Source organism: Meles meles, chromosome 13 (assembly GCF_922984935.1).
Source record: "Meles meles chromosome 13, mMelMel3.1 paternal haplotype, whole genome shotgun sequence".
Lineage (NCBI taxonomy): Eukaryota > Metazoa > Chordata > Mammalia > Carnivora > Mustelidae > Meles > Meles meles.
In genome coordinates, this window is record NC_060078.1 from 71,513,906 (window position 1) to 71,527,666 (window position 13,761).

Consider the following 13,761-nt stretch of genomic DNA (forward strand, 5'->3'; position numbering starts at 1 on the left):
ACTGAGGATGACTAAAAAACACCATCTAAACCTTTTTTTTTTAAGATTTTTATTTATTTCTTTGCAGAGAGAGAGAGAGAGCAAGCACAAGCAAGGGGAGTGGCAGGCAGAGGAGAAGCAGGCTCCCACTCAGCAGGGAGCCTGATGTGGGGCTCATCCCAGGACCCTGAGATCATGACTTTAGCCAAAGCCAGCAGCTTAACCAACTGAGCCACCCAGGTGCCCCCATCTAAACTCTTCTTAATGATGTGGGGTCATCAGTGGCTGTGGGTACAGAACACTGTCTCTGCAGGCCACAGCATCCCTCATTTCTCTGTGTTCTAATAGAAAGTTCCCAAATGTCCTCTTTGCCCCCTGCACCAGCCTTACTCCTTCGCTCCAATATGTTTCTTCTAGTCTGCTTTGAAAGATCAGAAACAAGGAAAATTAGGCATGGAAACTGTTTCTGAAATAAAATTAATAGTTCTAAGTTAGGGTCTAAGAGTCTCCTAGGGGTCGAACCTCAGAGACTTGGAAAAACTTCTTTTGTTGCCTACTTCTTTACCCTCCGTTCTCAGGGGATCAAGTGGTGAGACCCCTTGTACTCAAGGGAATTGAAGGACTGTGCTAAATTGACACAAAGTGGGTCACAAGAGAAGCTTCTGGCCTCCTTGAGGTCTTAAGAATTTACCCCATAAAAAGCAGCAGCTTGGATCAATTATATCTGTGGAAACAGGCTCCTCTATCAAGAGCCCAGGGAGGCTTTCTTTTGTCATTGCTGTTTCTACACTTGGAATATGGTTATACCATAGGGTGGAACTCTCTGGAATGACCTTTCCATGATGCAAAATTAGTTTAGGAAATTCTAATTCCCCAAGCGGAACGATAATCAGATTAAATGACCACAAAGGAATAAACTTGTCTTTGAAACCAAAAGAGTACTGACCAAATTAGATTCTTTACTACATCCTCTCGCTTTTAAAAAAGAACACATTTACTCGGTTATTCAATTTCCACTGATTGGAAGCTGCCTTCTTTGCCACCCTTGGTTTCACACAGAATGAAGATTTTTCTGCTTTACGCCATGATCTGTAGTGATGCTGGTGGTGCCAGGGGGAGAAAAGAAAACGTGGAGGTTATTAAGTATATACGATAAGCAAAGCGCTATGACAAATGCATCTATACCCTATCTTACTGACACCGCAGCGCCCAAGTAGGTGGGATATCATTAATCCCAATTAACAGATGACCAAACAGGGACCTGAGGTGTTCAAACAACTTGTTCTGAGTCACCCAGCTACTGAGTGCTAGAACCTGGATTTTAACCCAGGTGGTCTAAATCCAGAGCCTGCATTCTTAATCATTATGGTAGAGAGATAAATGTCACAACTAATCATGAAAATGAGTGTGATCGTGCTTAAATGCCATATTTTGAAATTACGTAATAAAAAAGCATCTAAAACAAAACTGCATAGGCCAGAAATATTTTCAAAGTCTGCCATCAAGACTGGCTATTCTATAAAATACTGATTATTATTTTTTGCACGCTAATCATGGGCTGTTAACTTGCTTAAGAAATTGTTTGTATTCTGAGGCACCTGCCGGATGAGGACTTATGAAAGCCACACACATGAATATATATGTGTGGGATTTTTATAAGCCGAGACCATATTGTTATCCGCAAGAGAGAGCTATGAAAAGGCATATAGTCTCTATTAATTAGTCATGGGGGGGGTGGTGAAACATGCAGCTGCAGAGTAATTGGCAGCAGGAGAGAGGAAAGGTAGGGAGTAGGATGGAAATGGTGACAAGTCAGAGTCAGACATTTTCAGAGTAAGAAAAAAAATATTTTCAGAACTTTGCCAATACCATATTAGTGCCTCTCTCCGGCATTTTAGAGAGCCTCGCAGCTCAGTGTGTCTATGACTACCTGGTTGGGAAAAGGTATTAGGACGTAGAATAGCAAAGCAAGTAGAGCTTGGTTCTTCATTTTTCTGTTCCAAACTCCCAAGCAGCTTTATTTAGACTCTTAAATAAAATCCCCAAGGCTGTCACAACTTTTGAGCCTTTCATTCTCAGTAAGAGTCTTCTGTGAAATCTTTTTCCAGTTAGAGATTAAAAAGCAAACAAAACAAAACAAAACAAAAACAAATTGCTTAATTGTTTGGCTTTTCTTTGGTGTTCTTTTTGTCTTCAGAGTTAGCATTCATGTGGCACTTTTGGAAATTCGAACTGAAATGTACCAACAATGAGAATTTCATTCGTGTGGCTAAATATGATTATTCTTGTAAATCTCTTATGCTTGAGCCGATTGGACAACACAAATAAACATTGCATGATAGAATCTCTTCCCTTGTTCAGGGCTTTGTATTCAAAAAATTACCCCACGACCTGCTCCAGACCCCAAATATATCATGCAATTGAATTACGCTGACAAGTCGTCAGAGGTGAGCCAAAATCTGTTAAGGATGCAGGTTCTGGTAATTGAAGATTAGCTCAGGAGGCAGGAAAGTCAAGAACTCCCTTTTCCTTTTCTTGAAACTTAAGCACATCTCTCTCTTTATGCTTCAGTTTCTCCATATTAAAATGGGGAGGGAAAAAAAATCCCATCATTTCTCCACCAGTGTAAAAAGTAACTTCTATTTCAAAGAGGCCTGTTAAGAAGGTCATTGCCCCCCTCAGCATTTAATTAGGGGATAATGCTCTGGAGACAGAAATCTGTCATGAGATAAAGGTCTTTAGCAGGTTTTATTCAAGGAGCTGCAAAGCTGAGACACTGTGGAAAAGAAATGTCACGTCCAAGGGTTGATATTTATTTTCAAAGCAAGAAGACTGGCCGTACTGGTTGTCAAAACCCAGGCAGCACCAATACTGTCTTACTGGCGTCTTCAGACTCAGCCCTTGCAAGGCAAGGGATCTGCCATGCCTCTCTATGTTGAGTGGGTCTGGGTGGGCTTTGATACAGTACATAAGCAATGAGTAAGTTAACTAGAAAAACTAAACAAACTATACACTATACAACAAAACTATACACTGTACAACAAAGCTACACACTATACAACACCAAGAAGTGGAAGAACGTGTGAAAGAGGATCCTCGTTTGGGGTCTCAAAGTAATGAGTGAAAAAGAAAGAAATGTAAACGATTTGGTCTATCACCTGGAGGGAGGCAGAGCCCACAACTAGCTTCTTCCACTGGTTCCCTTTGGCAATTCTATTCAGTTGGATGACCCAGATGCCATGTTCCACGGATGAACGGAAAACACAATGTCTTCTTATATCTGGGACAATCTACTACACATAAGCTTTTAAAGTGCTTTCTCTATCCCACGGGGATTTATGAAGTATCAGCTACATGGCCGGCATAAATGGGAGCTAAAATGTTTATTTGACAGAGATCACAAGTAAGCAGAGAGGCAGGCAGAGAGAGAGGAGGAGGAAGGCTCCCTGTTGAGCAGAGAGGCCGATGCAGGGATCGATCCCAGGACCCTGGGATCATGATCTGAACCTAAGGCAGAGGCTTAACCCACTGAGCCAACCAGGTGCCCCAGTAGCTAAAATGTTTAAAAGGCATCATTCCTACCCTTCAGAAACTTAAAACAAAGGCATGCAGGGATTCTTGTTTTTACAAACTCCTCAGCTGGTGACGACAGCTGGTTACGTTTTATTTGCAAGATGGTAAAACTCTGCTAGAATAAAGCCTAGACTTTTCAGTCATTAGCACAGCTTGCTGTCACCACAAGCTCTGGACTTGGGGTCCATTGAAGGACGACTCCTGGCTAAATAAATGCTATTTATGTGTAGCCATGAGATTCCTAGTGCCACAAGCACCTAAAGGTAAGCTATCAGCTGGCCAGAGATCCATTTTTATTCATTATATAGCTGAACAAGAACAAAATTTTTGAGAGTTGGCTCTAGTTTTATATTGCATTGCCTTCCTTTTTTTTTTTTTCTAAGTTACTAGTCATGGTCCTAAGTAGTTGACTTGAGGGGGGAAAAATCCTTAACAGCTAATATTTCACAGCTGAAATACTTTAAAGGAATTTATTTCAGAGACTCAAATAAACAAATACTTAAAAATAAAAAAGAATAGGGCTCATACTAAGGAAGAACACAAAAAAGGGGGAAACTTTTTTAAAAAGATGATAGGCCAAAGGTAAAAAGCATTTAAAAATAGTCCACTGTTATCCAGCCTCTGAGTCATATTAATATCGGGTGTGAGAGAAGAGCTCAGCTGATAAAAGAGAAGCTGATTTAAGTGAATGGACTTCTCCTACGAGCAAATTCTGACCCCTTTCGTGCTTTGAAAGGTCATGAGGATTGGGTAAGACTGAACTTGTTGCAAATATATGGTGCTGGGTATAACTTCAAGAACACTTCACGTTCGTTCGCTCATTTAATCCACGCACAATTGTGCGAGGGGACGAACGGTTTGTCCGTTTTAAAGACGAAGCCACTGCGGAAGGTCAAACCGAAAAGTGACAAAGCCAGGACACAAACCTGGATCTTCTGCCTCCCAGGTCTGAATGCTTTCCAATACATCCAAATTTTGAAAAATATTGTTACTGGCTCTAGCATTGTTCAATGTAGTCATGAGACACAACCAGGAAGAGGAGGAGATGGCAAAGAGGGAGGAAGTGGGAGAGAGGAAAGCGTTTGAATTTTCCAAATAGTCCAGGCTTTGCCATGATTACACACTGTCCTCATTCTTATCACAGTGGATGGAGTTGCTTGTCCCTGTGCAAATTGTGGCTGCAAAACCGGTATGTGACCTTAAGTGCCAGCCACGGGTGCGGGCTGGGCTCTGGTTAATTACCCTGAGTGACAGTTTCAGCAGTAGCATTGCCTTATGAGAAGAGCTGTGTGTCTTTCCTCTGAAGCAACCACTTGAGCTCTGATTAACGAACCCCGCCACTCATGATCAGCCTCAAGGCAAATTTTGCTAACTTACTGATTTGATACACTTCTTGGGGCTTTACTTGGAAATCCCCCCCAATTCCTTTGGCCCACATTCCCAGAAGTTGTCTGGTTAGGTTGTTCATTATTATTTTTATCTCATTTTCTAGCAAAATCAACTCAAGACTGGAAATGTGTTGGCCAACCTCACGGCTTGCAACCATAGGTGGTCATAATTACTATTAATCACTGCTCTAGAGAATGTGAATTCAATCTAGAACTTGAAACAAGATTCAAGTCATCAGCTAGCTATTCTCCCAGAGCAGAAATGCCTGGATATGTAGAATCACAAATGAAGGCTAAGGGAAAAGGTCATTCACCTTAAATATTTATGAAGATTAGGTCGTGCTTTTTATTGATGTGGACTTGTGTGACCCATTTGGAAAACCTATTACCTATGTCCGACTTTAGTCATTACTGAGTAGGTATGATATAAATTTATCTCACAAGCCTACCTTGTATTTACAAAATATTTTGAAGTACTCAAATGAAAAAATGGACTGGACTACAGGAATATGAAATATTACTATAAATTCTATGCATGAGGGAAGATTGTAACTCCCAAAAACAATTGTTTCTCATACTGGTAAATAATGAGATTTTAACAAACGGGAAATATATATGACTCAAAGCTTTATGTTAAGTAAATATTAATAAAGGTAAGCTAAAGTTAAGTAAATATTAATAAACAGGGGAGATTAAAAAATGTACAGGATCCTGGCTCTCGGAGAGCTTACAATCCATCTGAGAACAAAAAAGAAAAACATATAAAATTTAAGTAACAAGGGGCGCCTGGGTGGCTCAATGGGTTAAAGCCTCTGCTTTCAGCGCAGGTCATGATCCCAGAGTCCTGGATGGAGCCCCACATCGGGCTCTCTGCTCGGTGGGGAGCCTGCTTCTCCCTCTCTCTCTCTGCCTGCCTCTCTACCTACTTGTGATCTCTGTCAAAGAAATAAAGAAAATCTTTTTAAAAAATTAAGTAACAATATAAAAGGTGTCAAAGGCAAATACTGTTAATTACCTTGTGAAATGCAATTAGCAAAGTAACTACTGTAGGCAGAGGATGGAGAGATCATTTCCAGAAACAGTGGGCAGGGATAATTGTAAAATAAAAAACTTACCAACCAAATCTTGAAGGCCGAATCCATTGAAACAGAAATGGAGGAGGGAATTCTTAGTGGAAAGAACCCAATGGGAAAGAGAACAGACCAAAAAAAAAAAAAAAAAAGAAGAAGAAGAGTATTGATCCAAAAAGGAAAAAGAACGCAGAACTGCAAGTTAGGGTGACAAGGACAGTTCTACAACAAGACAGTGCTGGGAAGGCCATTTGGAACTGGACCTTGAATGCCAGGTTGAGGAGTGAAGGTTTCTGAACACGAAAGCATCTTGTTTCAAAGCAGCATTTTAGAAATATTAATTTGACGATGGGGTGCCAGGTTAAATGGAGCTGGGAGATTTGGAGGCTGGGAGATCAAAGAGAAACCATGGCAAGTGCCAACACAGAAGGATGGTGGTGGGATGGAAAAGGGAGGTGGGGGTAGGAACTATGGAGGAAGAAGCCCCTCCCTCTCCATGTGCTTATTAGCATTTGTTGTTGGAGCTTTCTGTCCTTTCATAAAGTACTGTCAAATTTGTGGGTTCCAAAGAACTGATTCATTTTGACAGTTTCCAGGAAGGAATTGGGAAAATGGCAGACTAATTTTGAACCTGCAACATGTCACACCTGTATGAGTGGATATGGTGACCCTTTTCTTTTCTTTTTTTTTTTTTAAAGATTTTATTTATTTATTTGACAGAGAGAGATCACAAGTAGACAGAGAGGCAGGCAGAGAGAGAGGGGGGGAAGCAGGCTCCCCGCTGAGCAGAGAGCCCGATGTGGGACTCGATCCCAGGACCCCAAGATCATGACCTGAGCCGAAGGCAGCGGCTTAACCCACTGAGCCACCCAGGCGCCCCTGGTGACCCTTTTCTTAATCTATATCCTCATCTAAGGATGAAAAAGGGTATCTCAAAAGTGTCCCCCCAAAAGTGTCATGACATGTAGGATTTAAAGGAGATCTGAGAACATTTTATTTTAAAAGAAAGCTAACTCGAGTGGAACATGGGCTATTCCACACTTCTCCATAAATACACGTGAAAGCAAGCTCCAAGAATGCCAGCGTCCCCTTTATACCTGCAGCCCTGTGTTGGAACTCCTGATAAAATAATCTTCTGGTTTGGAATATTTGTGATTTAAGGTATTTATTAACCAGAAATTTGGGGGAGTTTGATGTACCCCTGACTGAGCAGGCGTTTGTGACAATTCTAATCCCATGCTCTGGTGCATGGTACGTTTATACACATACCTATGTACACAGATGTGTGTATCTATACATAATGTCCACAGATACAGACATGTATACTGGTAATGTTATTGGCATCCCGGCCTCTGCACCGAACCTCTGCAACCACATTCTGGTTTTATTGCTCACAGAAATGCAATCCCTTGGCCCACGACGGGCGCTCGGGCTGGCACACACGCTTCCAGTAACACCTCTTGACAGAAAGATGGCGCAGGATAGAAAGCCTCCTCCCCACATTCCCTACACCTCACTCCATGGCCCAGCATTCAGAACCCCTTTCCTGCGGCCGTGTCAAATTCAACTCTTTTCAGCCCCTTGGCTATTTTGAGTCTGCCTCTTGAGGGCGGCAACAGAAGGAAGCCTGAAGGGGAGACAAGTTTGCAGGGACAGGTAACGGAGCCTCTTGGGAGCTTATGCTAAACTCGGGGTGCAGTCCCTGTTCCTCCCCCTCTTTCTAGCCACCCCCTCCTCTCCTTGCTCCCCCTTCTCAGCCTCCCCCAAGTTGGCACAACTAGGCTGACAAGTCTTGGCGCAGGGGTGAATAAACAAATCACCCACACCCACTCCCACCGGCCTTGTAACACTGATTGATCATCCAGTTTGGGCCCGAAGCAAATTTTATGTTTGGATTTCAGTAAGGGAAGGTGGTTAACGCTGCTCAGCTTTATAAACTGAATTAAGCCTTGCTTTTAGCTCTTGACTTGGGTAGCTGTGACAATCAGCCTCTCTCCGCAAGGTAAGAATATGGGTTTGGTCCAGATGTCGATGCTCCCCCCCAGACCCTATTCTTTTTATTCCGATGCGAGAAAGGCATGTGAGCGGTGTCTAACGTTTTCGTGCACCCTTACATGGGTAATTAGAAGCTGTTTACTTCTCCAGGATTCCATTAAAGGCTTTTCATTTTCAAGGCTGAGCTGAGGACGTCACCATGGCCCGATTAGAGAGGGGGCTTGCAGTCCCGCTGCTGCCAAGGTGGCTGTTCCCTACATAGAATCCGCCCACAGCCGGGCTAACAACTCGCCAATTTCACACGGATTCATTCGCCAACTCAAAAGCCACTGATGGAACTCGAAATGCTATAGGATATTCACCCTCTTGAGTATTTACATATTTTCTCCTCTCATCCCTCCAAAACTAACCCTAGAGTTTTCCGAATCTGGGAACTTGGGCAAAAGGAGAAAGCAACCGAGCAGCCCCAGGACTCTGAAATGTCAGCTCATTACGTCAATCAAAAGGAACAGTACCTTTTTGTTTGTATTGACCCAACTCAAAATATAAAATCATGTGAGTAATAAAACACAGAATACAGGTGCTGTAACTGAATGTGAAAAGTCTGGGGCGTAATTAAATGTGTTCTTTGTTCTTGGCGGTGTCATTTGCTCTACGTTAACATTTGTGTTTCCTTAAGCCTCTCTTTAGACTCTCCACACGCGCTGTTGCATCATACTCACATACTCATTAGCCGGGGCTGGGGAGTGTGTGATTTTCCACCTGGTCCTCAGCGTTAGCTGTCAGATGCACAAACCTTCGCTTCCTTTCTGCGTCTACCGCACCGGAACAACAGAAGCTCCTTGCAAGAGCGCCCAGAGAGCGTTCTGTGACAGCTGAGGGGCTTGCTCCGGCAAGGCGCAGGGCGCTCGGCTGGAAAGTTTCCTCTAAGCACTAACACCCGCCTCCGATCCCCCGAGCTGGCAGGGCGCAGGCTGGCTGGGTCCCCTCTTGACGGGGGAAGGGTTTTACACACACTCTGCAAGGCTGTGAGATCCGAGAAACAACCTCGCCGCCAAACTCCTCCAACCCCGGCGGACAGACTGTCCAAGCCGCTCCGGGCGCGGGGAGAACGCCGAGGTCCCCTCCCCGCTAAGGGGAGCGCGCGCTCTGCTCCGCAGGGAACCTGGCACAGGAGGTAGAGGGGGCGGGGGGGGCAGGAGGGAGCTCAGCGCGGGAGGCAAAAAGGGCGCGGGAGGGAGCGGACTGCGGGAGAGAGCGGGGGCCACAGGGGGCTGCGGGGACTCAGGTGGCAGCCGGGCGCAGTAGTGGGGTAGGGGACACAGTTCCCTGGAACCCCCGGGCGCTTCAAGGGGCGCGCCTGCAAGAACCGGCGGGCGCGGGGGCGGCGCTCGTGCGGCGATCTGCCCCGGACTCCCGGGAGCAGCTGAACGGCCGGTGGGAGGAGAGCGGGGGTGTGGGGAGTTGGGTTTGGGAGGGGGTGTGGGGGGAACTAGATAGGGGCGTGCCTTTGCCCGGATTGGCTGCAGGAGCCTGACGCGAGGTCCCGGGGGTTGGCTCGGGGGAGTGGGAGCGGGGTGGGGTGGGTGCTGGGTGCCGGGGCCGCGGGCTCAGCGCGCTCAGAACCATGCTGAGGTCCCGGCGGCTGTTCCAGCAGCGGCAGCGGCTCCAGCAGCAGCGGCGGCGGCGGCGGCGACAGCGCACGGCTCGGGCGGGGAAGGCGCCCGGCGCCCATGCCTCCGGCCCCGCGCAGCGGCTGCCCTGACCTGGCCGCGACCTCCCTCCGCGCGCCCCGCCGCCCCGGGCCCCTGGGGTGTTCCCCCACCACGGCCCAAACCCGCCACACCCCCCGCCCCCGGCCTCCGCAGCTCGGCATGGGCGCGGGGGCGCTCGCCCTGGGCGCCTCCGAGTCCTGCAACCTGTCGTCCGCCGCGCCGTTCCCCGACGGCGCGGCTACGGCGGCGCGGCTGCTGGTGCCCGCGTCGCCGTCCGCCTCGCCGCTGACCCCGACCAGCGAGGGCCCCGCGCCGCTGTCGCAGCAGTGGACGGCGGGCATAGGCCTGCTGATGGCGCTCATCGTGCTGCTCATCGTGGCGGGCAACGTGCTGGTGATCGTGGCCATCGCCAAGACGCCACGGCTGCAGACGCTCACCAACCTCTTCATCATGTCCCTGGCCAGCGCCGACCTCGTCATGGGGCTGCTGGTGGTGCCGTTCGGGGCCACCATCGTCATGCGGGGCCGCTGGGAGTACGGCTCCTTCTTCTGCGAGCTCTGGACCTCGGTGGACGTGCTGTGCGTGACGGCCAGCATCGAGACCCTGTGTGTCATCGCCCTGGACCGCTACCTCGCCATCACGTCGCCCTTCCGCTACCAGAGCCTGCTGACCCGCGCGCGGGCGCGGGCCCTCGTGTGCACCGTGTGGGCCATCTCGGCCCTGGTGTCCTTCCTGCCCATTCTCATGCACTGGTGGCGGGCCGAGGGCGACGAGGCGCGTCGCTGCTACAACGACCCCAAGTGCTGCGATTTCGTCACCAACCGGGCCTACGCCATCGCCTCGTCCGTCGTCTCCTTCTACGTGCCCCTGTGCATCATGGCCTTCGTGTACCTGCGGGTGTTCCGCGAGGCCCAGAAGCAGGTGAAGAAGATCGACAGCTGCGAGCGCCGCTTCCTCAGCGGCCCAGCGCGGCCGCCCTCGCCCGCGCCGGGCTCCCCGCGCCCCGCCGCCGCCGCCACCACTCCGCTGGCCAACGGGCGCGTCAGCAAGCGGCGGCCGTCGCGCCTCGTGGCCCTGCGCGAGCAGAAGGCGCTCAAGACGCTGGGCATCATCATGGGCGTGTTCACGCTCTGCTGGCTGCCCTTCTTCCTGGCCAACGTGGTCAAGGCCTTCCACCGCGACCTGGTACCTGACCGCCTCTTCGTCTTCTTCAACTGGCTGGGCTACGCCAACTCGGCCTTCAACCCCATCATCTACTGCCGCAGCCCCGACTTCCGCAAGGCCTTCCAGCGCCTGCTGTGCTGTGCGCGCCGCGCCGCCCGCGGGAGCCACGCGGCCGCCGGAGACCGGCCGCGCGCCTCGGGCTGCCTGCCGCGGCTCCGGCCGCCGCCGTCGCCGGGGGCCGCTTCGGACGACGACGACGACGACGACGTCGGGGCCGCGCCGCCCGCGCGCCTGCTGGAGCCCTGGGCCGGCTGCAACGGCGGGGCGGCGGCGGACAGCGACTCGAGCCTGGACGAGCCGGGCCGCCCCGCGGGCGCCTCGGAATCCAAGGTGTAGCGCTCGGCGCCCGCTGGCGGCCCCCCGCGCCCCGGGAGCAAGAACGCCCAGGCGCCCCTGATGGCTTCCGGGGGGGGCGGGAAGCGATCTGTGTTTACGCAAGACCCAGAGCAGGTGAACTCGAAGCCCGCAAACCTCGTCTGATTCATCCAAGGCAAACACAAAAGCCACGGACCGTTGCACAGAAAGGAAAGTTTGGGGAGGGCTGGGAGAGTGGCTTGCGGATTTGTCTTGGGTTCTTTTTTTCTGTGTGTGCTTCAGCCTTCTTTGGTGTGTGCGTGTGATGCATCTTCAGTTTTTTGGGGTGTCCTTTTTTTTTTTTTTCCTCCAGGTGGTTTTTGACACTTGCTTTGAATACCGGGTAGTGGAAGGGAGAAGCATAAAAGGCTATGGACTTGGCCTCCATCCCGCCGCAGGGAACAGGAGCCGTCCACGGGAGAGAGAAGGGGGAATGACAGTTGTCAGGACATGTTCCCTTTGCTTTCCAGAGAAATTTCATTTGACTTCCTGAGTAATGATTTTTCCTGTCCTTAAAGCAAAGGGAAAGGCTGGATGCAAAAATCACGTTTCAAGAAATTTTAAGCTATTCTTGGAACAAGCCTCACCTTGCTTTCTTTTTTGTAGGGCAAACCTGCTGTCCCCAACGCGCCTCGGTGGTCGGGCTGAGGGGTTTCTACCTCACACTGTGCACATTGCACAGCAAGATAGAAAGACTTGTTTATATTAAACAGCTTATTTATGTATCAATATTAGTTGAGAGGACCAGGCGCTGAGCCTCTGTGACATGTGACCCTGTCCATTGAAGACAGGACAGAAGAAGAAGGAAAAAAAACAAAAACAAAAACCAAGAGGAAACAGTTCAGATTACTGCACACATGGGTAAAAAAACAAAACACAAAACAAGGAGTGGTTCCAAATACCATTTTTGCACAGTGTTAGGAATTGTAAAGTCCACACAAGATATTACTTGCACAAAAAGAAATTAAATATTTTTTAACTGGGGCAGGGGGCAGATCTTAACAAAACAAAAATTCAAACTCGACTTCTGTTGTCCGGTATGTTATTGAGCTAATGATTTATTGGGAAAATACATTTTTATACTCTTTTATCATGGTACTGTAACTGTATCCATATTACAAATATAATTATCTTAAGGATTTCTATTATTTTTTTATGTCCAAGTGCCCACGTGAATCTGCTGGTAAAGTTTAGCACTCGTGTGTAAATGGTATTTTCTCTGTGTGTTTTACCAAGTATTTATACTTTGGTGCGACTAACTACTGTGTGAGGGATTGGTCCATGTGCAATAAATACCAATGAAGCACAATCAAGGTTATGTACGTGTGTCTGTAAGGGGTCAGTGATAATGGAAGAGACAGTTTGTTTTGTTCAAAATATAGGCTGGGTTTCCCATAGAGCTCTTTTAATAGCTTTTCATGACTCAGTAACATAGCAAAATGCCTCTAGACCAAATAAGGCATGCACCTACTGAGAGCTGCAGACTTGCCCTAAATTTTCACAGCCGGATTCAAGGTACTCTAGACTACTTAAAGATGTTTTCAAGATCCCATCTGCTGCACTTGACTTAAGAAGTAATATGTGGGATTGTGTATCTTAAAAAAAAAAAAAAAAAAGGCGACAGAGCCAGGTAAATCAATTCCAACTTTGCACAGAAACGCAGGGGAAAAACTCCTTGAATAATGAGTTGCCTGCCTGGAAAAGAGGTAAGTGGCTTCCACAGCTTGTTTTTGTTTTCCAGTAGAAAATCACAGCCTACAGATGACGATCAGTGTGTACAGATGGCTGCAGTGGCCGTTTGGAATGGAAAGTGCTTGTATGCTTACACAAAAAATGTATAAGAACAGCTTTTTAAGCCAACATTTTTTTTTCTCTTACATAATTATCGAGACCATTTTTCCAGAATCTGGGGGTGGGCAGGGTCACAGGGAAAGGCAGATGTGAAAAAGTTTAACCCCCCAGCAAAACTGTGACATCCAAATGGACGGGCTATTTTTCATAAAATTGATTTCTAAAGAAAGGATAGTGAAATTCCATCCTGGGATTAATTCTGCATTCTCCAGAATAAGTTTAAGTCTTTATCTGGTTTTTTTTAACCAAGCATTATATTTCATGATTGTACAGCAAAGAAACCAAAGTGAGGATTATAAAGTTTTGACTCCCTACTGAGCTATAGCATGAAGAAACAAATCTCTGCTAAGGAAAGTGAAGACTGAATATCTTCTTTTTTTTTTTTTCTTTTTGGCAATAGAATAGTCTAAAGACCAGGAGACAGTCTTTTGAGAAAGGTTAATGATACAGATGTTTTAGAGACCAACAGAAGGTTGTATGAACAAAAGTGGCTATGAAGTTTAACCCCCTTCTCCAGGAAAAAGAAAGAGAGGGAGAGGAAGGGAAAGAGGAAAAGGGGAAAAGGGAGAGGAAAGGAAAGAAAGAAAGGAGGTGGGAGGGGGAAGATGGCAA

At 47.7% G+C, this 13,761-nt stretch overlaps 1 protein-coding gene and 1 long non-coding RNA gene across 4 annotated transcripts in view; one reads left to right on the plus strand and one right to left on the minus strand.

The window, feature by feature from the left end:
• LOC123955525 overlaps window positions 1-9,227 on the minus strand; it is an 84,831-nt gene extending 75,604 nt beyond the window's left edge. Inside the window, exons 1-2 of one of the 3 annotated variants that reach the window (XR_006821297.1) lie at window positions 8,728-9,227; window positions 926-1,079 (exon numbers count right to left, since the gene is read on the minus strand). This is a non-coding gene — a long non-coding RNA (uncharacterized LOC123955525). The remainder of the gene's footprint in view (window positions 1-925; window positions 1,080-8,727) is intronic. The other 2 variants (XR_006821298.1, XR_006821296.1) reach the window with 2 other exon arrangements.
• A 379-nt stretch (window positions 9,228-9,606) lies between these two features.
• Window positions 9,607-11,415, plus strand: ADRB1 (adrenoceptor beta 1). Its single transcript, XM_046027686.1, has one exon. The coding sequence runs from the start codon at window positions 9,739-9,741 to the stop codon at window positions 11,278-11,280; it is 1,542 nt and encodes a 513-aa protein (XP_045883642.1). The 5' UTR covers window positions 9,607-9,738; the 3' UTR covers window positions 11,281-11,415.
• Window positions 11,416-13,761: the final 2,346 nt, after the last annotated feature.

Bases quoted from the DNA above. Each gene is read 5' to 3' on its own strand.
- ADRB1 (XM_046027686.1), top strand. From the start codon at position 9,739: ATGCCTCCGGCCCCGCGCAGCGGCTGCCCTGACCTGGCCGCGACCTCC.